The sequence below is a fragment of the Amblyomma americanum genome, chromosome 2 (assembly GCF_052857255.1).
Source record: "Amblyomma americanum isolate KBUSLIRL-KWMA chromosome 2, ASM5285725v1, whole genome shotgun sequence".
In the NCBI taxonomy this organism is placed as follows: domain Eukaryota; kingdom Metazoa; phylum Arthropoda; class Arachnida; order Ixodida; family Ixodidae; genus Amblyomma; species Amblyomma americanum.
Genome location: NC_135498.1, coordinates 80,635,230 through 80,662,738, shown reverse-complemented (window position 1 = coordinate 80,662,738; position 27,509 = coordinate 80,635,230). Strand labels below are relative to the sequence as shown.

The following is a 27,509-nucleotide window of genomic DNA, read 5'->3' as shown; positions in this document are numbered from 1 at the left end:
AGCTTAGCTATTTGCTTTATTAGTTTGTTTTATCACTATCTCAAAGGCCCCATCGAACGGGTATTATATGACGGAGTGGATTTTAGGACGCATGCTTGATTCGATGTATGATCCGAAAGATGAGAGGTCGGAATGAAATACGACTGCGTTGGGCAAATCATTCCAGTCCTTTGCGGTGATAACAAAAAAAAAAATGATGACAGATGCGAGATGTCCGGGCATAGCAGGGGAGGGTAAACGGCCTTCGCGTGATTTGTGCGGCTGGAGATGCGGCAGGCAGGGCTGATAACAGACCTCATCATGACGTGATAGTAAAAGATACGAAAAAGGCACAGCTATAAGTTTGTAAGATGTGCATTACGTTTTAGTTCAGTGACACATCATAGGAATAGGCTGAGTGGATGAAATTTGCCGAGCGGTTTTGTGTAGCTTCTAGTAAGTTAAAAGGTTATATTTTGATAGGGGTCCCAAACAGCGCCTGCGTATTCCAGTTTGGGTGGAATGAATGTTAAGCAAGTAACTTCACGACGGGGGTGCTAGGCGGAGGGTTCGGAGATTAAGTGCCCCTCAATTTTTTATGAGATGTAACCAAATAAGATCGTGGGTTAAACGAACACCTATAAGTATTTATATTCTGTCACAGCAGTGATTTCCGAGTTAAAGTAGTTTGAAGATGCTTGGGAGTGACGTCGATGAAAGGATAGCAGAGATGTTTTCTTCACGCTTAAAGACATTAACCATTTGTAAACCAGGTTGTTGCGCATTCATCGTCAAACTGAAGGAGTAGAATGCCACCGCTGCTAGTTACTGGGCGGCAAATAACGCAGTCAACTGCAAACATGCGCACATTAGAGCAATATGTATTAGCTGGTAAGTCATTTTTATATAAAAAAATATGTTTTCCTCCCAAGAATGTTGTGGTCACTAAACTATTGGAGCTGGCTGTAGGCCTGCACAGATGCCCGAAGGCACCCCTCAAGTTGCGCGGCGCCGCCGCAGGGAGCGCCACCATGCACTGACCTCCGCTCGAGTTCTTGTGCTTTTAACACAACTCTCGCGAGTTCAAACTACGCTGCTCTCTTAACAATGTCGGAGCCGCAGAAAAAAAAAAATAGTTAAGAATTGATCGAGGTCGCGCTTGAAATAAGATTTGCTGCGCTGTCTCTTTTACGCGAAACGTTGTGCGTGCTACCGCTTAATGTCAACGCATGTACCAGCTGCGATAAGAGCTCACGGACAAGTTTTGCTCCCCGAGAGAGCGTCGTCGAGTGCCTTGTCACGCTCGACTCCAACGCATCCCAACCTACGTGGGCGGGTGGCACCGTCACGAACACGATAGAACCGAAGGCTGAGCCAATTTAAACCGGCGGAACTTTCGTTCGGTCTAGTTGGTTCACGTTCAGAGAAGCGCCTGACCAGTCATTCCTGTTTGCTTCGTCTTTCTCCGTTTGCTTATCGCGGGCGGCCAACGGTTTCCACGAATGACGTCACGCTCGAGTTGGACCAATCGGATAAGTGCGCGCCGGCATAACGGGGCACGCTCTGGCCTTCCGGTGCGCTTGCCGTAGGCTTGTATATAGCGTCGGCGCTCGATCGCTCCGCGTGATGGGCGTGACAAGGTCGTCGGGACCGCTCTTTTGTTGTGCAAACAGCGGCCACGCTGATGAACGGATCCGGCGACCCGCACTTTGCGGATGACCGAGCGGCCGGCGCGCTCGCGTGCGCGCTCCTTTCATATTCGAACCCGCTGCGGCTGCTGCTTGCTCGCCACGCTTCCCTCCTTCATCCTCCTCCTTTCCCCCCTTCCTACGTCACTGCGCCGAGATTTCGCGCGCATATATAAGGCTAGTTCCGTGCACAAGGCCGGGTGGCTTGCACCGCCGTCACGGAGCTCTTTGATCAGCGTCATCATCAGCAGCATGACTGTACGTCCGCTGCTTTTAGTGCGCGAACATTACTCTAGACGTACCAACCACGAGCATATTGTCTTGGCATCTTGTGCTCCGAACTAATCCGAGTTAGCTCGGGTAAGTTCGCAGGAGCGTCGCGCCAGCTGTAGCCAATGGGAGGCAGTTAAATTAATGATTGGTCGCAAGAGGTTTCTCGGGAAAAGGAACATGCTCGACACAATCCCTACGGGTGACTGTGACAGGAACAGCCACCTGCCAGTGCAGTGGCGCATCGCTTAACCACTGTGCCACTGCGCCCGAAGTTATGAGGACTCGCTGCGATCTATGAATGCTGATAGGGAATGAGCAGTTCCGCATATATGGGCATTAATCCGCTAAAGCCCTTAAGGCGGAGCTTAAATGTTCCCATTCAATTCAAGAATGAACACCTGCTTTCACACGTCGACTCGGTTCAACTGCGTTCAACCCATGCCACTTTTCATCATACCATGTTGCAAAACAGCGTCCATACGCCACAATCGAGCGCTCTGGATGGGTCCAAATTTGGAGGTTATAGCTGATTGTCGCGCCACATCGCGGCATTCAGGTGAGCTGCCCAGAGTAGTAATAATAATTGGTTTTTGGGGAAAGGAAATGGCGCAGTATCTGTCTCATATCGTTGGACACCTGAACCGCGCCGTAAGGAAAGGGATAAAGGAGGGGGTGAAAGAAGAAAGGAAGAATGAGGTGCTGTAGTGGAGGGCTCCGGAATAATTTCGACCACCTGGGGATCTTTAACGTGCACTGACATCGCACAGCACACGGGCGCCTTAGCGTTTCTCCTCCATAAAAACGCAGCCGCCGCGGTCGGGTTCGAACCCGGGAACTCCGGATCAGTAGTCGAGCGCTCTAACCACTGAGCCACCGCAGTGGGTCAGCTGCCGAGAGGTAAAGTTCAAAGTAATGGCGTGGTAAAAAACGAACAGTTGCGGGGAGTCGCCGACAGATGGTTTCTTTTGCGCTCACAGGGCGGCGTCACAATTCGCAAACATTTAGTGTCGCAATGCAGGAACTCCGCATCGAGGCACCATATACTATAACCTCCACAGACTAGCCGCAGATTGTTGCGGTTGTAATCTGATTCGGAGTTTCGTAGCAGGTATGGGGTTAAATTACTCTGGTTGCGTCATCGTGCATGGTCGCCCTGTTGAAGACCGCGCATGAAGGAGCGCGGCGAGAATCAGCGTCTTTCCAGCTCAGTATATCGCCACTTTCTCCGCGATGCGCTGGGGATGGTTGCTCAGTAATGGCGGCGCTGTGAGATCACGCGCACTGCGGATGCAACTAATGTTTGTAACCGAGAGAATGCAAACGGCCTTACTCAGGCTGAAGTTCGACACTCAGGCCAGAGGTATGCGGAAGACGGACTACCGAGGCCACAGCTCAGAGCAGTATATGGTGCACGTATGGTGTCACTCAAAATTCACGGGGCCACAGGATTAATTTGCTGTTGAGCTGCCTGCACAGTGGAACACTCACGGCATCCCAGGCAGCCGCGAGCTTTGAAGGGTTTGAGAATAGAGTTGTGCTCGCTCTCCGGAGATTTGCAGCGTCAGGCGTGAGCGCGTGTTCATCTGCTAGGTTCTAAGAATGTCCCAAGGACTTTTCGCCGAGGCTGCACGTTAGTGCTGTGAACTAGAGAACATATGCACTTGATATTAGGATGCCCCGGCGGAAACCGAGAAGAAGGCACGAGGCTTGGGCGGAAAATGCTGATCGATGATCACTCAATGGCTCAGTGGTTAGGGCGCTCGGCTACTGATCCGGAGTTCCCGGGTTCGAACCCAACTGCGGCGGCTGCGTTTTTATGGAGGAAAAACGCTAAGGCGCCCGTGTGCTGTGCGATGTCAGTGCACGTTAAAGATCCCCAGGTGGTCCAAATTATTCCGGAGCCCTCCACTACGGCACCTCTCCCTCCCTTTATTCTTTCACTCCCTCCTTTATCCCTTTCATTAGGGCGCGGTTCAGGTGTCCGATATACGAGACAGATACTGCGCAATTTCCTTTCCCCAAAAAACCAATTATTATTATCACTCAGCGTGCACTCTAGACAGTAATACCCCTATACGGGAGTAAAAAAGGAGTATGCTGTCCTATAGCGCTCACCCTTAAAAGGGTGTGTGTGCACTAGAGGACAGTTTACTCCTTTTTTTGCACCTTCCTGTTTAGAGTGATGGAGGACCTCGAGAGAAGGTGGGGATGGTGTGGCGGCGCCGTCCGCCTGATGAGATGGATATGGTCGGAGACTATTAGGAGAGGCACGTACCTGTCCTGCTGTGGACGAGAAATCCGGTTAATGATACGCCAGTGGTGCTCGTCGACATCGGCGGTCGAGTGCGAAGTCCGGAACGTGGCAATAGTATATTGACGGCACCTTGCATAAATGCTTATAAAAGTGTGTGAAGTTTGTTGAGTGTGTGAAGACAGCGCTAATGTCCAGCGGTGTCTGAATCTTACGCGGCGGTGGCTTTTATATCATGCGTCCCCGCAATGGTTACCGTGATTTTATTTTTTAATTCCTCCACATTTCCGATGATCGTATACGGAGACGTCGATGTAAGCCCCTCGCTCCAGGTTTAAGTATGCGCCACAATATCTGAAAAATTATTCTCTTTCATGAAATCGAGGCCAAAAACGCAAAACACAACGTGTTCTGAGCGGGGAGTTAACATTTTCTTCGCAAAAATCCGTGTACTATTCGCAGAATCTCCGGTTTCGCAAGGTAGTTTTTCTTTTTTTTTTCAACTTTACAACCTGTCTGCAGGGGAGGGGTGCAAGAGGGCGTGGCACCAGCTAAGGGACCGCGATTGAGGTCGACAGCGCATGCGCGAGGTGAGCGGTCGGCGAACGCTGCCGGCGCTAAAGAGTAAAATAAGGAGCCCAAGAAACGAGGGAGCTTTATATATACGTGCACTCTTCAATAAGGCGGCGGCCGTCTTTTTAGCCGCGTCAGCCGGCGTATGCTATATAGGAGTCACCGAACCCGTCCACAACGAACTGGCACCATTTCAGGCGTCACCCGCCCGCCGCCTCTTCGATTCTCGGATCGAGTTAACTGCGTTGTTATTGTTTTTCCCGACGCACCTGCTTCCCGCATGCTGTGGGCCATCTCGCAACCCCCTCCCCCCGTTGCAAGCACGCGCACGCAAACACATAAACAATGGCTGGGAAAAGCCGGAGCCGACGTTACCTCACCTCGGTCGACGGCAACAAGTTATCCAACTGGAGCAGTTACACGGACCATCGAGACGGCCTCGAGGGCGGCTCCACCTCTCTCTCTCTCCCCCCCCCCCCCCCTCTTCTCCCATCTACCGCGAGATGTGTGCGCACACATGCTTGCGCGTCAGTGCGTTCGTACGAATCTGCGATTGGGCGAATAGCCATGGCTTCACCGCGCGGAGGCCGAACCCGTGACCCTTTCTTTCTTCGCGGGGTCGTTTTGCAGCGGCTGGAGAGCGCATGCGGCGTGCTCAGGAAAGGAAGAACAATATATTTCCTTCTTCCTTGTTCAGCGCTCTGCCCTTGGGTACACCCTCTCCACTTTTTTTTTTTCTGTGATTGCACAGATCTGCCTGCGTCTCTGGGCTTGTCGAATCACGAATGAAGATAGGATAGCATTTTGCTTTGTTTGCCGACCTAATGTAGATGCTTCGATGCACTGGAAGACCAGGTGCACTTGAGATCCGTGTTTAAGAAGCGCGACTGTGAAAATCTCTCGATTTTAGGGGCAAGCTTTGGTTTCCAGTGTGACAAGTGTTTCCAGTGTTTTAATTTCATTGTTTTGTTTTTGTATAGGAGGGCAGGCCTTAGTCAGGTGTTGTATAACGCCTTTTGCCTGCTCGTCCTTGGTTTACATATGCATTGTAAACCAAAAATAAACAAATATATAAAAAAACAAGTAAAGCAACTGACTTTACCGTTTTATGAGGGACCTCATAGAAGGGCCTCCTTTTAAGCGAATTTGCCGCTTCTTGAGTTGTATCAGACTGTAGTAATGCTTTCGCAATAATAGTGTGCGAAGTAATTGAGACGAACTTGCCGATGTACAAAAGTGTCTGTTCAACCTACCGAATCCTGATGCCGCTCGCTCTTCAGTGGAGCAAAAACCACATGTCGCTGCTTCCTGTACGGGACGACACTCGCGTTAATGCACCGTTATCTTACGCATCTACGCTGTGGTAAGCAAAAAACAACTCAAGGCACGCGCGGAACTCCGCCACACTCGCCAAAGGTACGGCGCGGAGGCTTGCCAGCACGTGTCTGCGGTATGCTTGCCTTTACGTTGCATTTTGTGCAGAAGATATGTCGCCTCCAAAGATGCAGTTGCAATCACAGGAAAGCATTGTGCAACACATGTGCAACAGTCTGTCGCCTGCATTTTCTCCACTGAGCAACAAAAATTCCTCCATGAGGTCCATAAATTTCCCGCTCTCGATGCTTTCGGGTCGATGACGATGGCGATTTAGCGTTCGCGCTGCCACATAAGTCCTACGTCTGCTTTCTAAGAAGAAAAAAAAAGAATGTTTTATTTTCATATTTTATACCATGAAATTAAGAACAAGAACTTTAATTGTGAAGCGTTTGTGCGTGCAACATTTTTCTACGGATTACAAAGCAGTAGCCGACGCACAGAATAGCCTGTCGGCCACCATGACTGGCGCTGGCGCGCGGTTTTGATTATAGTGTACTAGAATACTCTAGTTCACTATAGTTTTGATATAATTTCGAGTACGCGGCTGGCGGCACTGGTGTTCGTGTGTGAGATTCCTATTAAATGCGAGAGTATGTACAGTTTTCGTTCGACGGTTCAAGAATGCGTCGGTTCATTGTATGAGGGCAATGTGTTCCGCCGTGCAAAACTATATTCGTTGCAGTGCCAGAGTGCACATTTCCGCTACGGTCAGAGCGCCTTGCTCTCTTACCCCCCTTTCTCGGTTCGCGTGTTTCCGCGAGGCTGTGGTCCGTCACGGATAATTACGTTAGGGTTATTAATAGCAAATGTGCAGTTTCTGTCAAAAGTTCCGAGGCCGCTTATTGAAGCGTGACCAGAATAGACAGTCGGCAAGCCGTGTGCTGTGCGTGGCTCCTAGAAAAAGTACGGCGACATTTCACACACAAGGAGCGTATTTCTGGCAAACGTTGTGCACGGTCGCTCAGTATGAAAGGGAACACGCGAGCGCGTTTCCGCTACGCTTCGCGATGCGCTGCTGCTGAAAGCCGACGAGAATCTACGGCAAAGACGCATGCGCAGTAAGCTTGGCCGGCTGCTATTTCCGCGCATGCGCCTGGTGCGGCTGTCATTGGCCACGTGCTCTCGCGTGTACCCTTTCTTGAGGGGCCCCGTACATTTAAGGCAACATTTATGTATAAAGGCATATTCTCTTGCTGTTGGGTGAAGCAAGAAGTTGACCTCACTGTGCATTCCCAATCAGAAATGGCACATTGGAACTTCTAAATACTTGATTAGACCCTGTTGGAACCACTTCATTTTCAACCGGTCCCATTTGTTTTTGGAAATTGCAGTTTTTTTTTTATGCCAAGCATTGCTTTCGCATTTTCACTCTGGTTAACTGGTGCCTTTAACCGTGGCTCTTTCCTGACTTGTGTGCAGCTTGAGGTGGACGTGGAATGTTGCGACCAAGGCAGCAGCAGCGCGGCCTCCTCGTCGGCTGGGGGCAGCAGCAGTGGCGGCGCCGCCAGCGCTCTGGGCGGTGCCGCCAGCACAAGCAGCAGCCAGCGTGCAGCCTTCCTCGACCTGGTGCGGCAGTCGACAGCCGCTTGCCAGGCCGGCGACTTTGCGCTCGCAGCCCAGCTCTACACGGATGCCCTGGCCCTGGACCCAGCAAACCATGTTCTCTACAGCAACCGGTCGGCGGCCTATGTGCGCCTTGGAAAGTACAACCAAGCCCTCCAGGACGCCGCCAAGGCCAGGGAGCTCAACCCGCGATGGGCCAAGGTACGCAACACGTTTTTGCACCCTGTACATGATTGGCCACACGTAGTATGCGTGGTTAACCCCACTTAGCTAGAAAATTTGAGCTCATGGTTTTGTAGCTTGCATGGCTATCACACAGTTACAGTGTGTGGATCTTGTTCCACTGTATGGTCACAATGCAAGGCGTCAGCAGCTGGTACTGTGCGAGCTGCAGAATGAAACACTCGCGTGCTCCCGCTATCAGTGACTGACACTGTGCAGATCTTTTGAAAAAATATGCAGCTAGCTGTGATACGAAAAGAAACATTCAGTTTGCACACAGTGAATTCCTTTAATTGTTACTTCTGGGCTGATAGTTGAAAGTATAAATATTTGGTACTTTGTCATAGAAGGCCTCACTACACAGACTGCTTCTGCTTTTTGTGAAATGGCCTCTGTACTTTTGATAACAACTCTGTCAGGTGTTGCAACACTAAAGGTACCTGTCAGGGATATGCACTTCCAACTTAAAAAAAAAAAAACAGGATGAATACAAATACAAAAAAAAGATTTGGTTTAGGTTTATGAGGGCTTAACGTCCCAAAGCGACTCAGGCTATGAGGGACGCCGTAGTAAAAAAAAGGATAAATAAGATCTGCATAGAACATGGTATGTACTTTCTCTTGACATGGAGGCATCTTCCTGCTTCATTGTGAGCTGCGCCTGTGGCAAATGCTTTGTTTCGATGAAATGTATACTAACAGGCAGAACCAGCCACCAAACGGCATTTTGGCATCAAATTTAAATGCAAACAAGCAATTGGCTTAGGCTGGAGGTGCGTGTACGTAATTTTAGCCTGTTAATATGAACATATTAGTCCCCAAAGCGAGTCATTCATAATAATTCATCCATCACAGACATGCTGTAGTATAGTGGTCTGCCCCAGTTCAAAACAGTAATTTGAAATTTCCAGAAACACAACTGAGATCAATTGGATTTCGTTTGGTTCCATTTGAGTTCCTGGAAGTTCCAGTTGGCTTTTTTTTATTGGGACATTACATGAAAATGACACCTGTTGGATTTGTTTTGTTGTCTTATTGCTGTCCAGCCGAGATTTGACAGAGCACATGTGTTCAAGCATGTAAGAAAGGCCTTATTAAAAAAAAGGTTTGGTGGAAAAGAAGACTTGTTGTTGGCCTGGTGTATGAGCTCTGCTAACCGGCTGATGAGCTAAGGTCTGCTGTTTAGACTAGGATGTACATCATGATGCAATTTGGATTTCTTTTTGATGCTTAAATGCCAACCGGCTGTGGATATCATTGGAAAAGTTGCTTCATCATGCACTGCTTTCTTTGTTTGCATGCAGGCCTACTACCGACAGGGTGTGGCATTACAGTGCCTGGGAAGGCATGCCGATGCCCTGGCTGCCTTTGCCTCTGGGCTCAACCAGGACTCAAAATCCGTCCAGCTACTGGCCGGTTTAGTCGAAGCAGCTATGAAATCACCTCTCAGGGGTGAGTGACCGTTGTGGCATTATCTGTTTGCTGGAAAATTTTCCTGCACGCTCCGTCAGACATTTATGCCAACGCACCTGTACGTCCAGTGTGACAGCATGAAAGCAGTTTGTATATGTTATATGTTTAAGCTAAACATTTTTCTTTGCCACCATGTACTTGCCAGAGAGCATGCATCTGTTTTGTAACTCTCGCATGAATGCTTGTTGCAGCCACCCTGGAGCCAACGTATCGGCAGCTGCAGTCCATGCGCCTAGACAAGTCGCCCTTTGTGATGACATCTGTGATTGGCCAGGAACTGTTGGCCACTGGTCAGCATGCAGCTGCTGTGGTGCTGTTGGAGACTGCTCTACACATTGGCACATGCAGCCTCAAGCTACGTGGCTCTGTCTTCTCAGCCCTTAGTTCAGCTTACTGGGCGCTCAACAGCATTGATCGTGCCATTGCCTACATGCAGCAAGACCTGGCAGTTGCCAAGTCTCTAAGTAAGTCGATCAGTATGTGGTTTTGATATTACGTATCATATGTGAAGAGAAAGATTTTGTGCGAAAAAGATACCTTTTTATTATGCTGCATCACAAATTGGAGGTGAAGTCAGGGGATGACAAAGTGCATATTTGCAACAGGGCACCAGCTACTCTTCATCAGGACAGCAGGGCATATAACATTGATGCATACCTGTGCGAACTTTTGATACTATTGTAATAACAGAATCATTTTGTTGCCTCACAAATGGAATTTGTTTCTCAAAATTTGGCATACTGAAAAGTATACCACAATGAGCCATGCGGTGTGCAGTCTAAAAAAGGCAATATAGGCGGCATATTTATGGGAACTGGAACAGGAAGTATGCAAAAACGTTCTGGTGCAACAGAATAATATCCATGTGTCATGCAAATGTGAACTTTAGTGGAAAGTTCAATGGAATGTTTGCTGTCTACCTTTTCAAGGTTCAATTGTCTTTTAATTTTGCTTATTGGTGCCAGCATTGGTGTGTCTTTATTTCATATAAATGGATAGATGGAATTTTGCCCAGAACACAACCCATTCATCATTCTGTCTTCAATCAGAACATATATTTGGCACCCTTGTAACTGGAACTGAAAAATCTGCCATGTTGTTTTATTGTTGATATCGTGAAGATGCTCCTGCCAGTGGTGGTGACACAATTGTGCGCTGTGCAGATGACCAGGCTGGGGAGTGTCGCGCACATGGCAACCTGGGCTCAGCGCACTTCTCCAAGGGCAACCTCAAGGAGGCCCTATCCAGCCACCGATACCAGCTGGTGCTGGCCATGAAGTGCAAAGACAGCCAGGCAGCTGCCCTGGCTCTAACCAGCCTGGGGCATGTGTACACAGCCATAGGAGATTACCCGAATGCCCTGGCCAGTCACAAGCAGTGTGTACAACTTGTACGACAGATGGGAGACAGGCTACAAGAAGCTCGGGAGGTACGTGCATGTATGTTTTATACAAATGCAGACAAAATTAACCGCAGCATGCTATTATGCTTTAAATGCAATTATGCCTGTCCTAACAAGAAAATCTGTGTGTCTGTAAGAAATCCCACTAGCCATCACTACCAGAAAGAATATTCTTTACCTCAAAGTTTCGATCAGGCTGCGCTAAGTAGGGTTAGGAGATTATAGAGTACATTGTTTACTTCTGTCTGCTTGTGTACTTCTCATGTATTGTCTCCTGAACTAGCTGAACATCTCCTATGACATATGAGGTTTCAGACACAGTGTTTGACATCTGGAAAGTGTTAATACAGTTAAAATGCTGCCTGAAGAATTGCAAGGAGCTTGAGGGAAGAAAGATGCAGTAACTGTCACTTTTCAGTGGATGCCTCAGCCATGCCATGAGGGAAGGGATAAAGAGTGGAGGAAGAAAGAGGATGCCACAGTGGAGGGCTTCAGAATAATTTCGACCACCTGGTGTTTTTAACATGCACTGATGATGTATAGCACATGGGCATGTCTTGTGATTCGCCTCTGCGGAAGTGCAGCCAAGCAGTTGGTGTGACTTTTGTGTATTGCCTGTTTCAGGTGGGCAACGTGGGTGCAGTGTACCTGGCCATGGGTGACTTTGAAAGTGCCGTGGAGTGTCACACTGAACACCTGCGGCTGGCCAAGCAGCTGGGAAACAAAGTGGAGGAGGCACGCGCCTACTCGAACCTGGGCTCCTCGCACCACTACCGGCGCTGCTTCGACCAGGCGCGCTCTTACCACGAGCAGGTGCTGAGGATAGCGCGCGAGCTAGGTGACCGGACCATCGAGGCACGAGCGTATGCTGGGCTGGGCCACGCTGCCCGCTGCATGGGCGATGGACAGCAGGCGCGGCGGTGGCACGAGAAGCAGCTGGACATGGCCCTCGCTGCCAGGGACAAGGTATACGATGCTGCGCTACCTGTTTATTTACACCTGACAGTGCTACTGAAAGAACTTTACAGTGATTGTTGTTCGTGGTACTTTCTCAAAGTTAAATGGCATCACAGTAGGTATGGCGTGTCATAAATGAAAACTCCGGTGTTCACTTGCTGGTCTATGAAAATGTTGTCGAGGTGTGCCAGAAATTGCGGGCTCTTGAGAACGTCCCAATTGTATGGTCACATGGTACGCACACGCCTGTAGTCTGTGTGAGTCTTGGTTTGAGCACTCTGATGGCATGACGAGACATATGGTGCAGCTACTGCTTTACTTCATTACCTTGAAGAAGGATGGTGAAAACTATTTTAATTCCGTGTTCCCCAAATGCAGAGCATATTGAACTGTGGTGCTAGAAGGTCATTATGTTTATTGTAGTAATTAAAATGGAATAAACTCTTGCTTTGGCTGCTAGGTGCTGTCTAGTAGGAAACTATTATCAAGCCGCTGAAAATTCTTATGTTGTCCTCAAGTTGCATGGAGATGCATTATCTTAGAAGCAGGAATGGTTTGATAGACAATAACACAAGTTATTTGCAGAGTTTTATTCATTTTTTTTTTACCTCTCTCTCACATGCACATTGCATGCATAGCTGCTTGTTGTCTCTGCTAAGAGCTCAAGAAACCATGCGTTGAACATGGTTAAAGAATGCAGCGCGAAAAGACAAGGACAAACGAAGAAGTACACAGGACTGGCGCCAGTCCTGTGCACTTCTTCATTTGTCCTTGTCTTTTCACGCTGCATTCTTTACCCTTGATCACGGACCAACAAGCCCAAACAGCCGCTTTAGTTCATGTGTTGAAGGCCTGGCATATGGGAGTAGACCTACATGTATATATCTGTGTGTGTGTGTGCAGGTGGCCGAAGGGCGTGCCTGCTCCAACCTGGGCATTGTGTACCAGCTGGCCGGCCACTACGAGGCAGCACTCAAGTTGCACCAGGCACACCTGAATATAGCGAGGTCCCTGGGGGACCGGGCTGGCATGGGCCGTGCCTACGGCAACATGGGCAACGCCCAGAGTGCCATGGGCTGCTACGAGCAGGCCGTCCAGCTGCACAAGCAGGAACTTACCATCTCCAAGGTAACCAAAGAGGGAAACAGTCCTGAGTTACTGGTGCAAGTGTGCATCAGCAGTCCATGATGGGAGGGCAGAGGTATAAGGGCGCGATGGGACACATCTGCATGCTGTTTCGCTCCTGGTTTTTTTCTGTTCTCTGCGTCTCCTGGTAAGGGCAACACAACTGCCTTGTGCACTCTGAATTCTGCAGAATGAATTATATATATTGCGATATCTTTTCAGAACGGCTTTTGTTGATGTAAATGCCATGTTGCCTCATAGTTACAGTACAGCTATATAATATTCAGTGCTGCCTCTATTCTTGGTACTCGTTTCCATTCATTTTGTACCAATTGTATTGCAGGAGGTTAATGACCGCAGTGCAGAGGCTTCGACACACGGAAACCTGGCTGTGGCATACCAAGCATTGGGACGCCACGAAATGGCCCTTCTTCACTACCACAGGTAAGCCCATTCCATCTTATTTCTTTTTCTCCTCATCCAAAGTGATGGATTGCTGTTTTGTTCATTACTTTTTTGTTGGGCTTAAGGTGGCTCCTCTGGTTTCTACCGGCCAGCACTTGATGTCATTGAGCATTTCTGGCGGTTTTCTTTTCTGCGTCTCTCCGTAGTCACCTGAACATAGCACGGGAGTTGAAGGATGCCGCGGGCGAGGCGTGCGCTCTGTGCAACCTGGGAAACTGCTACAGCTCACGTGGGGAGTTCGGCCAGGCTGTGCCCTACTACGAGAATTACCTGCGCCTCTCTGAGGAGATGGGCGACACCGAAGCGCAAGCGAGAGCCTGTCACTTCCTGGGTTATGCCCACTACTGCCTGGGAAACTACAAGGTGCGGATCTACTTGCGGCAGAGGTTTTTGTGTAGCATTGTTCACTCGAGGGCTTTGAATCTGCATTCACATCCACATCTTTTCTGCTAGCTGACAAAGATTTTGCTTGGTAAGCTTTTGTTTTCTTTGCTCTCATAAGAACAGTAGTGCTTCAGTGAAATATTATTCAGCAGGGAAGAACAAACAGCATTATACGAGTTTCAGGGAGTTGAAGGAGGGAGCCCCACCCGAATTAGGTCACATGTGTTAACGTCTAGCCACAATATGTTTAATGAAACAAAGGTCTGAAAGAAAGGACAACTGCATTATACTAAGGCTGTCCAACACGGTAGAACAGAGATATTACTGGTATACTTCTGTGTGATAGTATTTGTGACGTCTACCAGGGCACCACGACCATAATGCCAACTTTTGTGGCTGCTGTTTCCAGCAGATGGCTGACATCACTGGCTGCTCTTTCCCTTTTCCACAGGATGCCATTGATTACTATGAAAAGGATCTGACACTGGCCAAGAACCTACATGACCGTGTCAACATGGGGCGGGCCTACTGCAATCTGGGCCTCTCTCACCTGGCTCTGGGGAACTTGGACGCAGCGTACGAGTGCCAGAAGTACTTCCTCGCCTTGTCACAGGTCTCGCGGAACTTGCAGGTGCATATGCATTCACTGTATCACTGAAAACAGTGTGGCAGTGTGCATCTTCCTACAATGTAGGCCCTGACTTTGCTTTCAGATTCTCTTAGTTGCCAATCATGCGAATAACTACAATGTTTGTAGGCAGCAGCATCTTTTGTTGTAGCTTGGTATTTGACATGTGAGTTAAAGAAAACATTGCATGACTGCTATGCAAGTTATCATTGTGCCACTGTGAGCATTTGACAAGCATGTATTTTTGTTGCTGCCACCTTGCATGTAAAACGAGCTGATGAGAACTGAACATCCGTGGATGCTGTCTTTGTGCCTCGATAACTATTGTCAGTTAAGTGATGTTTGTGTGGGATGTTTGTGGAATTCTTAAAGCTTTACTTTTGTGAATTAGCTTGCAAACTTTGAATGAGGCACTAGGCGAAAATGCATTAGGCCATCATGACTTAATGAGTTATTATACTGTATGGTGAATGTTTTGTCATTTGACTGTGGAAAGGAGAGTAGTGTCGTAAGTACTATGTAGGTCGATTCTAGAAGAGGGCTGGCTCGGGCTGGTTGGTACAAATTAGCACTGAGTCATCTACATGACTAGCTCGGTTGTCACTAATCACCGAAATAAAAGATGCATAAAAATTCATATGATTGCACTTAGGCTCACTGCTGCGTTAGTTCGCATCTATTGACTGTTCGTGTCAAGTACTTGGACATACATGCAAAGATATGTTCGGAACAAATTGCTGTTAAAAAACCTCGCTAAAACGTTCCCGAGTAAACTTCTCACCATAGAAATTTTAAAACGTTGTGTGAAAAATGGATATTTAGAGAAGTTTTTGAAACATTTGTGAATAAACCTCTTTTGTCAATATGTTTTTAAAACGTTTGTGGATAAACCTCCATTGCTGAGATGTTTAAACTTTTCAATCTAGAGTTAGACATTGCTAGATGTTTAAAGTTGTTTGAAGACGTTTTATAGAAGTTATGAGTTTCATGGGATGTTGACAGAAACGATGTAACAGCACTAAGGTGGGCCAGAGGGAATGAGAGAAACACTTGCGCTATACAGATGGTAGAAATATTGTAGTAAATTAGCTGATTAGTTGATTTTATTGCACAATCGGGATGTTCTTCACTATGATCTATTACAGTCGAGCCCACATATAACGGCCCCACTTAAGACGAACTTTCGTTTATAACGAACGAGACCTGCGCGACCGTCAAAATATTCATTGCTTCAATGGCACACAATCACACGTATAACGAACATCATTAAGCCCTGCTGATTGGTTACAGCGAATGGACGGCGTAAAACCGGCACCGCGATGCGAGATAACCTGCCTCAGACCCCTTTGTGCGTCCGGCACGCGGCATGTTTTCCCCAGACTCAACGCAGGCCAACTGCGCGCCCTGTTTCGCGCCGCTCACAAGCGAGCTACACTTCCCCGCTGACGTGCCTTCCACATCGCTCTCCCGCTTCTCCTCGCAACTCCGCTCCCCTCTCCTCATCTCTTGCAAATCCGTGCGTGGCGTCCGCGATCAACCGCGCCGCCGCCGGTGCCGATTGTGGAGGCCACCCTCCGTGAAGCAGGCCTTCCGTGGGATCCAAGGGGTGGCTGCACTGACGCTCACGAACGCCCCTCATTGGTCTCTCCGCTGGCGCTGTGTGTCTGTATCTTTAGCTTGATTGGCTTAATTGCCGCCTGTGTACGTCGGTTGCACGTCTACTCATTGCGCGCTTTTGTCACTCTTGTTGCGGTGTAGACGTTTCGTTGGCTTCGTTCAAATCTCGGGCCCTGGTCGTAATTCGGGATGGCGGACGGGAACACCGGACCCATTTCCATTGTATTCAGCAGTAGAGATGATGAAAGCAGCTTGGGCAGAGGTGACGGCCACTGGCGAGCGAACTGCTTCCGCAAGGCCGGCTTCGTCGACAGTGTCTGATGTTGAGCCTGATGCTTCGGAAGATGACCAGCGCATCGCCGACGCCGACATGAGGGGTCATGTAATTGGATGGAATGATTTTATTTCTGTCTATGACGAAGCCGACACCGCGGAACCGTGCACGGACGAAGGCATCGTTTCTGAAGTGCGGGACGAGAGTGACGCGGAGGAATCAGATGAGGATGAAACTGGAGCCAGCACCCATAAGCGCGCCTGTAGCAGTGAGCTACATAGAGAGCCTCAGACAAGCTGTCTGAGGCTCTCTATGTAGCTCGTCTATGCCGATGACGTCGGCGATAGCACGCATCTGCTTTAAATAAACTGGAAACCTCCCTCATCGGATCTGAGCTGCAGAAACATATGCCCATCACGAACTTTTTCAGAAAGAAAAAAAAATTGTTTTGACAAGCAGCTGTCTTTAAAGCTGTGGTCCACTTAGTACGAACTTCGGGATATAACGAACGGACGCCGTGTGACGCTCATATCCGTTATAACTGGGCTCGACTGTAGTGCATGTCAATTGACACAGCACTCTTGTCTTTTGCTACTCTTTGTGGCTGCAGGGCAAGTTCCGTGCACTGGGCAATATGGGCGATGTGCTGATGAAGATGGGAAAGAGCGAGGAGGCAGTGCAGATGTACCAGAAGCAGCTGATGTTAGTGCGGCAGTCCAAAGAGCGCCATCTTGAAGCCGCAGCATACGGTGCCCTGGGCCTGTGCCACCGGCAGCTCAAGTGCTATGACAAGTCCCTTGGCTACCATACGCAGGTAAACGCTGCTATAAAACCTCCAGCAGTAGCGCGAAAAGATTGTCGAGTGAAACCAGCAACATTGAATGTTAGTTGTAGAGCCTGACTTTCCATCAATCTCGAATGTAAAATTTGATGGTTGAGAGGCTTGGATGTGAAAACCAAGAAAAAAGAGTGAAATAGGGGTACTTAGAGAAAGGAGAAGAAATGAGTGTTGGCTGTGATGTTTGTTTTCTTTAAGCTGGATGATGTGCATCTATAAAATCATTTTGGGAACAGATGTCAGTGCACGTTATAACGTGCACTGACATCTGTTCCCGAAATGATGTTGCCAGGTGGTCCAAATTATTCTCTTTCTTCCTTTCTTGTTTCACTCCCTCCGTTATCCCTTCCCGTACAGGGTGCAGGTGTCTGCCAAGATGGGAGACAGATACTGTGCCATTTCCCTTCCCGAAAAACCAATTTTTAATTTTCAACAGACATCTCTTCAGATCTTTGACCTTATCATTGCTTGTGTGTTACATGGCTGCTCATGAAGTTAGTTTAGTTAGTTAGGCCACAGGTTGAGCACTCATCCTGTGGCCTTACTCATGCGGTGGTCCTTTTGTTCTTCATGAGTTCATCTGCCTACACTGTTCAGTTGCCAAGAAAATATTGGCTACAATTCCTGTTGTCTCTTCCTTGCTTTGTGTTCCACTGCTTTGCATGTGCCTTCATTATTATGTGATCGTCAGGGTTGCTGCATCACGATAACACTCCTGTCCTTCTGCGCGGTTCCTGTTCTTCCAGGAGCTGGCTCTGCAGCAGGAGCTGGGTGATGTGCGTGGTGAGTGCCTGGCCCAGGGGCGCCTCGGAGCCGTGCACCTTTCACTGGGACAGCTGGGTCTGGCCCTGCGCTGCTACCAGGCACAGCTGGAGCGGGCACGCCAGCTGCGTGACTGCCCACTTGAAACTCAGGCTCTGGGCAACCTGGGCCTGGTTCGTCTCGGACTGGCCCACTACGAAGATGCCATCGGCTACTTCGAACAGCAGCTTGCACTCCTTGAACAGGTGATCACAGCAGTGATGTGATTACAGCTCGGTTTTAGTGCTTCGCATGCTTTTAATGTCAACATTTATCACTTTTCCATGTGTACATATTTAGTCTGTCCGTCCATCTCCACCACTACAACTGTACACCCAGAGTAGCCTGCAGTAAGAGCACCTTTGTCTAAAGCAGCCACTGCACACATGCCCGCTGTCTGTAGAAGGATAGGTGTCCATGCTATCCGGGCTAGCTTGGAAGAAGAGGGAGTAGGCAAAGAAGAAGATAGCCTCATAGAATGCATGGATCTCTATGAAAGCTCTCATTAGAGAGCCATAAGAAAAAGCAAATAAGATTACCCTGCTGCATAATGGTATATTCCTCCACTACCTGCCACATTCTTGTGAGCTGCTGCAACTACAGGCACACATCATCTTAATCTGTAAGACCTTATCTTGTCATACAAAAGGTCATGGATGTAAGAGTTCTTAACTCATGGCCTTCCTGTAGTGTTACTTTTGTTCTCTCCTCGGGATCCCTTGCCAGCGTGTATGCTACACACGGAGCTGACCTTGTCCTGTGCCCTCCTTTTCTCCTCAGCTTGGGAGCAGTAGCAGCACTCTGCTGGACAAAGGCCGTGCGTACGGCAGCCTTGGCGAGTGCTACGACGCCCTCGGAGACCCCGAGGAGGCGGTCAAGTGCCATGAGCAGTACCTGAGCATAGCCATCAAGGCGCAGTCTCCCCGGGACCAAGAACGGGCCTACAGGGGCCTGGGAAGCTCATACCGAAGCCTTGGCAACCTACAGCAGGCCTTGGTGAGCGGCTTCTCTTCTAGAATGTCTTAATGTGGTTTATTGAGTGTTCTTATAGGGGAAAGCATCGAGTCTACTTGTTCTTTCATGGCTTTCCAACCTCCTCAGGTTAGGCCAGCATACTCTGCCTTCTACATGTCTGAAATGCTGTTCCTTCATCTGTAGATGCATGTGTGTGTAGCCACAAGTATCCACATACCCCGCATGATTTTTGGAGATTGCGGGAGAAAGAAGTGTGATCTGTAGGTGATCACAGGTGGTGTGTGAAAGAATGTCAACGAGGGCAAGTTCATGGAGGGAGAACACTGAGCCTGAGGCTTACTGAGCTGAATGTTCTCTTGAATGGAAGATTAAATTAAAAGAAAGTTGAGTTAAAGGTCAAAGAGGAGGACTTCAAGGCTCTTGGAGGTGTAGAACCTTATGCAATGTTTTGCTGAATATAGTCTTGAAATTCTTGCAAACGGGAGGCAGGTGGGAACAAACTTTGTATATAGGATACCAAAAGCATAAAAAAGTGGTGATGCAGAAGGGTAGTTGAAGCTTCAGCACGTCAGTTGTGGCATCGAAAAGTGGTTAAGCGGTGGCCTATCGCATTATTGAAATATTCAAAGGCATGTGACAACTTCACTTATTTGCTGTTGTTGCTGTCATTACATTGGCACTGTCTGGCCAGAATCCAGCCGGAAGTCATGAGCCATTCTAACCTTCACTGGCTTATTGTAGGGCTTTCTGGTAAGAAGTGCACAGTTCATTCCTTCATTTTAATTTTGTTGTAATTTAGCTATTCAGTGGCGAATGCGTGATGCATTGGGTGTGAAAATGGGGTTGGGGGGAATGTTGGTGCCTAGAGGCAGGTTTATGTGTCTTCAGTGTCCTTTTCGTCATCATCATCAGTCTAACAGTATCCACTACTGGACATATACCCTCTCCATATTCCACCAATTAATCCTGTGCCAGCCACAGCCACCGTATCTCTGCAAATTTTCTGATCTCATCAGCCAGTCTCACTCTATATTGCCCCTAGTGTCACTTAAATACTGCTGAAAAGCTTTTGCTCTCAAGGTATCACTAAAACTGACTCCTTATCCTCTCTGTCTGTGATGCAGGTATGTCTGGAGAAACGCCTGGTGGTGGCCCATGAGCAGACAGCCGAAGGTGCAGTGCCCGGCAAGGCAGCAGCATACGGTGAACTGGGTGCCTTGCATCGGCAGCTGGGTAATTACGAGCAGGCCCTGGCATGCCTCGAGCGGCAGATGGCCCTTGCAGAGGATGACCCAGCCTTGCGGGGCGATGCCGCTTGCGGCATGGGTGCCGTTTACCAGGTTGGTGCTTGGTCTTTCCTTTCAATTTGCAGCTGTCTCTATGCTCTCTTCACTGAACAACCTCTTGTCAGATCTCTAGCACGTTTGTTATTTTGGTCTCCGAGGTTTTCTTATCTCCTTTCCATTACTAGACTATTGGAAGCACACTAGCAATGCTGAGTTGGGTGTGGCACGTGCTTGTCTAGTCATGCATCAATATGCCGGGCATTTCTTAGTTTTTTCTTTTGATGATGCATCTCTGAACATACTCTCATCTGATGCAAGGAAGATGTGGCATCACATTGCGAGATATGTCTGTGTAGTGCTGTTCAGATGAAAACATGTTGTTTATAGTTTATTTTCATAATGCTGTGAACACCACACTGGCTCCATGGAAGATGGAAAAATTCAGAAGGAATGCTGGAAAGATCTGGCAGGAGTGGGCTTGCCGTAATTGCAACTCTCTTACTGGTGAAGCAGAAATAGAAAACTGGGCAGAAAGTTAACATGCCTGCAGAACAGAAAATGGAGTAAAATAGACAAACCACAGACAAAGCTGCTGTTTGTACAACACATAAATAGCATCAAGAACTGTGCGAAGCTAGCATAAGCTAAAGCAGTACTGTTTTGCTGTCACATTGTAAAGATACCATGCTGTTACAGAGCTGCCTGCCCACTTGAGCGAAAGGCTGCCAAGAGTCAAACTGAAAGTTATGTCGGCCAAGTATTAAATCTAAAGACCTATTCTAGATTTAACTTACATGTTTAGCTAGCATCATAAGCCTTGCATATGACGGCTTTCTGGTCACACTTGAATGTGCAGTACTATATATTTTTTTAATCATGCACGACTGCTCAACCTATGTTTTATTTGCATGGAAGAGTAACTGACTACAGAGGCAGGAGAATCCATGCAACTTCACTTTCCACTACATAGTATGACATGCTTGTGCCATGAATCAAGCGTGGTGCTGTTTCAGTCTTTCCTTGTGTTAGATAACTTTTCGTTCATGTCCACCTGTTCTCTCGTCTCACAGGCTATGGGTGCGTATGACCGGGCTCTGCACTGGCACCAAGTCGACCTGGAGATAGCCGAGGAGACAAACAACATGGCTGCTCAGGGGCGAGCTTACGGAAACCTGGGTATCACTCACGAGGCACTAGGAAACTACGACAAGGCTGTTGCACTGCAGGAGCAGCATTTGAGCATTGCTGCCCAGCTGGGTGACAAAGCAGCTAAGGCAGAGGCCTACAGCAGCCTTGGTGAGTGTGTAGCGAGCTACTGCATCACCTGAAAAAGACATTCAAGCCTTGACAAGCGATTCGAGCTGTGTGCACTATGTAGGGGTCTTAAAGGGATTGAGATATTAACATTTTTTTCTTGCGTCTTTTCTGTTTGGAGTAGTGGAATTCGCTGGTTTCTCATAAAAAAAGATTACAGTTGCTTCTCAACACAGTTTCATTTTTGATTTCAGCAGCTGAACTGATGTCATGAATATAAATTAGAGCTTAGAGGTTAGGCATCATAGTTAGAGCTATGACGTCATAATTAAGGTTTAGCTAGATCACACTGGGCTTATAAAAGCTGCAGTATAATTGCTGCTTCGTTGTTTTAATTCGCTTCAGCTCTTACGTTAGCCTCCTCTAGGAGTCAAAATGACAAGTAAGCAAACAGCTCTTATAGATGGCAGTTTTTATATGTTTCACATAACGTCAACTTTTTTATGGGAGAAGAAAGTCAGTTATAAATTATTTATTGGGTGCAGCTGGATTCCATGCTGTGACCCATATGCCATTGCTCTTGTATGCATTTTTTGCAGTGGGTATTTTTTAACTGATGTTTGGGGTTGTGCTTTTCCGTATGTTTGCCAAAATAAATCTGCCTGCCTCACCGTACTCCTGTATATTTCTAATGCTCTAGTCCATCACCTTTCTGTGCACATGCAGGCCGTGTGCATCATGCGCTGGGCCACGTGAGCCAAGCGTGCAGCTACCTGCAGCAGGCTCTGCAGGCGTGCGAGCAGCTTGGAGGTGGGAAGCGGGAAGAAGAAGCCCGCGTGCGCCAACGGCTTGGCCTGGTCCTCTGGCTCCAGGGAGATCTGGACGGTGCGCAGCAGCAGCTGGCCCGCGCTCACGACTTGCTGGAGGCACTGATGGCAGCTTCCACCCTCGGGGAGCACCGCAGCAGTGACCCGGTTGTTGGGGAGTTCCTGGGTGACACGGCACAGGCACTGCAGGCAAGCTGACTCTTGTTTCTCACTGCTGGTGCACTCTGACATATTGATTCCTCTCTTCATTTGTGGCATGAGCTCGTAGAATGCACGCATCTGACTACTCCTATAAGCCCATCGAAATGTTCAGAAGACCTAATTCACAAATTATAAATCCAGACATGAACAGAAATTGCTACTTTACTCGAAGCGGCCTGGCACTGGATGTGGCGACTTAGTTCCAAAGCAGCAATGGAACGCAAATGAAAATAATTCTGAAAAAGCCAAATTTCGTGCTTGGGTCAGTGTGGTAGATAATGCATTATTGCAGCACTTATAGCCTAGTTAAACTGTATATTGGGTCGGTAGGAATTTGAGCTTTTTGGCAAGACATGATGGGAATGGAGATAGCACAAAAACGAAAGGATGCAGGTAAATAAATGGGAAGGATGAGCGCTAATTGACACTAATTAGCCCTCGTCCTTTCCATTTCTTTGGCAGAAAAATGGCGGTATGCTGGAAGTGGTTTGTGGGTTGCTCTGGTTACTAACTGTTTCATAAAACTTTAGTGTGAAAGACGCCGAGGGAATCGAGGGTGCAAATAGTAAGTTGGCTCATTGGTTATTCCATCCTGTGGTAGTATCAGATGGACTTTTGCTGTGCATGGTTTGGAGTAACCGATGAAATGATCCATTTATTACCACCTTGAATTTTTGTTCGTTAGACTGCAGAGCTTTTTGTCTGACTGGCCAGGTCTAAATGGTGTTGTCAATGTTTTCTCTGCAGCGGGTGCTGGTGTCCTTGGGCAGACAGGACGAGGCCCTGCTAGTCGCAGAGCGCAGCCGGACTCGCAGCTTTGCGGAGCGTGCCCTGGAAACCCGCCGGAGCCCCCTGGCGTCCAGTGCCTGTGTGCCCAGCAGCCTGGCACTGCTGCAGGAGGTGGTGAACAGGCAGAAGGCCACCGTCCTCTACTTCAGCCTGGCTGCAGGACACCTGCTCATTTGGTTGATGGTGCCACACAAAGGTATTGTTGCACATGGCTGTGTGATTGTAGCTGCTGACATTAAATCTATTCTCCTGCATGTGTTCAAGCTCTTTTAGGTCCGAGCACTTTTTTGCACGTTTAGAATTTTTACGAAAAGAAGCCTTTCTGGCATTAGCAGTGATAGCAGTAGTGGTGGGGGTGTCTTCTGTAGACTCTAATGTCGCCATGTCTCATGACCATATATATATATATATATATATATATATATATATATATATATATATATATATATATATATATATATATATATATATATATATATATATATATATATATATATATCCTTTGCCTTGTCTGCTAATAGCTTAACAGGGGTCTCGGTTCTGGCAGTCTTGATGCGATAGGTAGCTTAAGAGGGCTCTCGCACAGTTTCTGCCCTCGCCGTTAGATGACGTTCTACGTCACGCTCGCGGTATTACAGGACGTGCTACGTCCGCCGCTATGGTCGAGGGTGGCGCTGGTGAACACTCTCAAGTTTCGCTTACACCCAGTGAACATAAATACCCACGAGAGCAGCAGATTGGACAGCCGTGGCCGTAGCTCAGTTGGTAAGAGCACCGGACGCGATATTCGGAGGTCGTGGGTTCGGATCCCACCGGCGGCATGGTTGTTTTTTCTGCTGCTTTGTAAGCAATTTTCTTTAAGCGATAGATTAATTAAAGTATTATTATCCCACTGATTAGCACTACACGTTAAGAAAAAAATTAAACATACCCCTTGCACCTTGGTTTCGGTGACTGTTGGCTCCCGTCCTAAGTGTGTGTGTGTGTGCGCGCGCACGCGCGCGTGTGTGTGTGTGTGTGTGTGTGTGTGTGTGTGTGTGTGTGTGTGTGTGTGTGTGTGTGTGTGTGTGTGTGTGTGTGTGTGTGTGTGTTGACTGCGCCGATTGTGTGCGCCGATTGTTGACTGCGTGTGTATATGTACGCCGTAGGCGCCGGTGGCAGCGCGTCTAGCGTTCACAGCTATACAAAGCCCGTGAGCTGCCTTTTTCTTGCGGCTTCTTTCGGGACCAATCTTGTTTGGGGCGATTTTCTCGGCCCAGCGGGCGTTCGAAAGGGGCGAAAAACACGGGTTAGTATAGCCCTCTTAATATATATATATATATATATATATATAGCACGTGATTTTGTGCATCCATTGTGTGACACCCTCTGCGACGAAGGTCACGCAGTTTTTTTCTGTTGCTTCTTCACACAGTGGTGAAAAAGTGCAATTTTTTTTTTCCCTCTATTTCACTTAAAGCAGAGAAAGATGAATTTAGAGATTCAGTATAAAGAAAAGAATCTTGCATTTCTACTGCTAAACAAAGCGAGAGCCATCATGAAAAGACTAAGGTTTTAATTGCTGAGCAACTCTGCTTTCTCAGCCAGACGTGTACTTATCGGAAGAGTGTGTATGACTTGAGGCATTGTGGTCATTGTCATAAACAGGTGATCAGCTTTCTTGCTTTGGGTATTGCTAAGTCGTTCTTATTTCTTTTCTTAGTACATGCTTGCAATAAGACCTGTTGCAAGATGCTCCAATCCACAGACTACGAACTATGAAACTTTGAATGCTCCATGCAAAGCTGCATGTTTACTGCCTCTTATTACAAGTGCTTGTTGACTGCTTGTTCTCATTTCTTTCTTCCTCTACTATGGCAGTCACGCTTTGTATAAGTAAATGCCTTCAAGTTTTTGAGAGAATTGTTTAGTATAGCAGTGGTGATTTCTTGCTCACAATCCCTTTCATGTCTCTTGGCAGGCATTGTAAAATTCACTGAAACACCGCTGAGCGAGAACCAGTCCGAACCCTTGCTGCCCGACAAGGACGGCAAGCTTCCCAAGAAAGCGCCTCTCCTCGAGCGCCATCTTCTGGCCCTGCGAGAATCGCTGGGGGTGGATCCCGATGCAGAGGATGCTTGCCAGAACCACTGGGATGAAGCCAGTGACCGCTTTGGCCAGGCAAGCAATTTTTCCTCTTCTTTTTGTAGATTTTAGGTCTTATTCGGAATTTTCTATATTTCATTCCGATTTTCTATATTTTCTCAGTTCCTCGATTTTATTCAAAAAAAGACGAGAGAAACAAAACACAATTTTAATTCTTGTCCCACTTTGTAAACTCGTGCAGGACCCAGAGCGCCGAAGTGGCACTGGCTTCAGCCGCCTGGGCAACCGCAACCACCTTCTCAACAGCTCCAATTACAGCCTGAGCAGCCTATTCAGCGTGGGCAGCGTCAGCGTCACCTCTGGTCCAGCCAGCCGTGCAGGCAGCATGCGTGCTCCACGACCCCACTGGCCGGGACCGCCTTCTCTTCACGCGCTCTACGAGCTGCTCGTTGGCCACGCGGAAGAGGAGCTCAGCCGGTTCGCGGGTCGTGACCTCCTCATCGTTCCTGACGGCGATCTCTACCTGGTGCCATTTGCAATGCTGCGTGGAAACGGCTCTACTGAGTATCTGTGCGAGAGGTTCAGCTTGACAGTGCTGCCTTCGCTGTCAGTGCTGCGCGCCTGCCAACGTGCCAAGGCGGCGAGGCAGCAGCAGCAGCACGGGCAGCAGAGAGCTGCAGCATTCTCATCCACGGGTGCTGGGGAGCAACTCATCTCGCTGATTGTCGGCAATCCTAAGGTTAGTGGCTCTGTAGAGCCCTGCGAGTTTATTTAAATCTTTAGGATTTTACAAATTTTTAGAATTCTGCAAATTTTTGTGCTGCGTTGATGAGGCGTTATTATGCAGCACGTGCATGCCACCTTATTTTTTAAAATCTGTCACATTTCGTTAGTTGCTTTTTGTGGCTGCCTGAGACATCTTTCTATTCATGTCCTTTGGCTAAGTGCCTGTGTTGCTCCTGTATTTACTATGTCTTGTGCTATGTGTTTGTATCACCCTTTCACCTTTCCTCTTGACTTTTACTGGTGCGCCATATTAAAGATTATTCATGGTAACCCTTAAAAATTTAGAAAAGTGGAGCCAAGTTCAGACCAGCAGAAGCGAGATTGAGTCAGTTACCTCAAAAGGCGATAGGCTCTTGAAGACTAAGTTTTTTTAGTTTTGAAGCACTTTGATGCAACATCATAAAGGTAGCTTTCAGTGCTCACTGATACAACTTCAAATATTCATTGGCACATAATATTGCTTAGTTCAAGCTAGCTCGTCTTTTCTAAACACTGTTTCAAGACATCTACATGAATACTTTCATATTACTACACCACTTCTTCATTAGGATATACAGATAAAAAAGCATGTCTGCAGGCTGAAGTACTTGTATTGGTTGGCAGTTTTATGCACACTCTGTGGCAACTTTCAGTAAAGAAAAATGCATAAGATTCTTAGTTAAGAAATACTGCATCATGCTGTAAAATTCAATGCACAAACATGTATGTAGTTATACAGGTTTGTGCCCCGTTAGATACCCAGTTAGATAAGAATGCTAAACTTGCATGGATCTTATCAGCTCTGTTCACAGCTTGGCATCCCTAGCCTGTTACAGGCACAGCACATCTGACAGAAAGATATGTCATTTATGCCTGTTTATGCCCTGAACTGCTGCTCTCACCTAATCCAATCACCCAATAAATTCAGGTGTCACCCTGCACGCTGGAGTGGCTTGGCTGTGCGGAGATTCCACATGCGGAACAGGAGGCAGAAATGGTTGCCGAAATTTTGGGTGGTGAACCTTTGCTGGGTGCCGACGCCACGAAGGAGATGGTGATTGGCAGAATGGCGCAGGCAGAGTGCATCCACATCGCAAGTCACGTGTCGTGGAAGGTGAGACCGCTGACCTCCTCACTCTTCACAGAACATAAAACAGTAACAGCTGAAGGCTGTGCTTTTTATTCATGCTGCAAGTCTCTGTTAAGTTATGCCCGGATCTAAGCTCATAGCTTAAAATATGGAAGGTCACAAGTTCTGATGGTCGCTTACAGCTGAAATCTGAAAATTCGAAAAATGCTGTTGTGTCGTCCTGTCAACAATCATTTAGCTACAGCTGCTTGGACCGAGGTGCAAATTCGTCTACGCCCAAGTGACTAGCAAATTTGGCCCTATAGCCATTTGGGACAAGCCACACGTGTGCTACCTTTGCCAATACTT

At 47.8% G+C, this 27,509-nt stretch overlaps 1 protein-coding gene across 1 annotated transcript in view; it reads left to right on the top strand.

Moving 5' to 3' along the window:
• Nucleotides 1-27,509, top strand: part of LOC144121497 (tetratricopeptide repeat protein 28-like) — a 104,077-nt gene that overhangs the window by 60,248 nt on the left and 16,320 nt on the right. Inside the window, exons 2-20 of the mRNA XM_077654727.1 lie at nt 7,561-7,905; nt 9,230-9,377; nt 9,590-9,862; nt 10,562-10,827; nt 11,425-11,766; nt 12,661-12,885; nt 13,226-13,326; nt 13,494-13,710; nt 14,183-14,362; nt 16,861-17,064; nt 17,835-18,095; nt 18,670-18,885; nt 19,989-20,204; nt 21,221-21,446; nt 22,131-22,420; nt 23,180-23,417; nt 25,182-25,381; nt 25,548-26,045; nt 27,000-27,185. Of these exons, the coding sequence (XP_077510853.1) occupies nt 7,561-7,905; nt 9,230-9,377; nt 9,590-9,862; nt 10,562-10,827; nt 11,425-11,766; nt 12,661-12,885; nt 13,226-13,326; nt 13,494-13,710; nt 14,183-14,362; nt 16,861-17,064; nt 17,835-18,095; nt 18,670-18,885; nt 19,989-20,204; nt 21,221-21,446; nt 22,131-22,420; nt 23,180-23,417; nt 25,182-25,381; nt 25,548-26,045; nt 27,000-27,185 (4,632 nt within the window). The remainder of the gene's footprint in view (nt 1-7,560; nt 7,906-9,229; nt 9,378-9,589; nt 9,863-10,561; nt 10,828-11,424; nt 11,767-12,660; nt 12,886-13,225; nt 13,327-13,493; nt 13,711-14,182; nt 14,363-16,860; nt 17,065-17,834; nt 18,096-18,669; nt 18,886-19,988; nt 20,205-21,220; nt 21,447-22,130; nt 22,421-23,179; nt 23,418-25,181; nt 25,382-25,547; nt 26,046-26,999; nt 27,186-27,509) is intronic.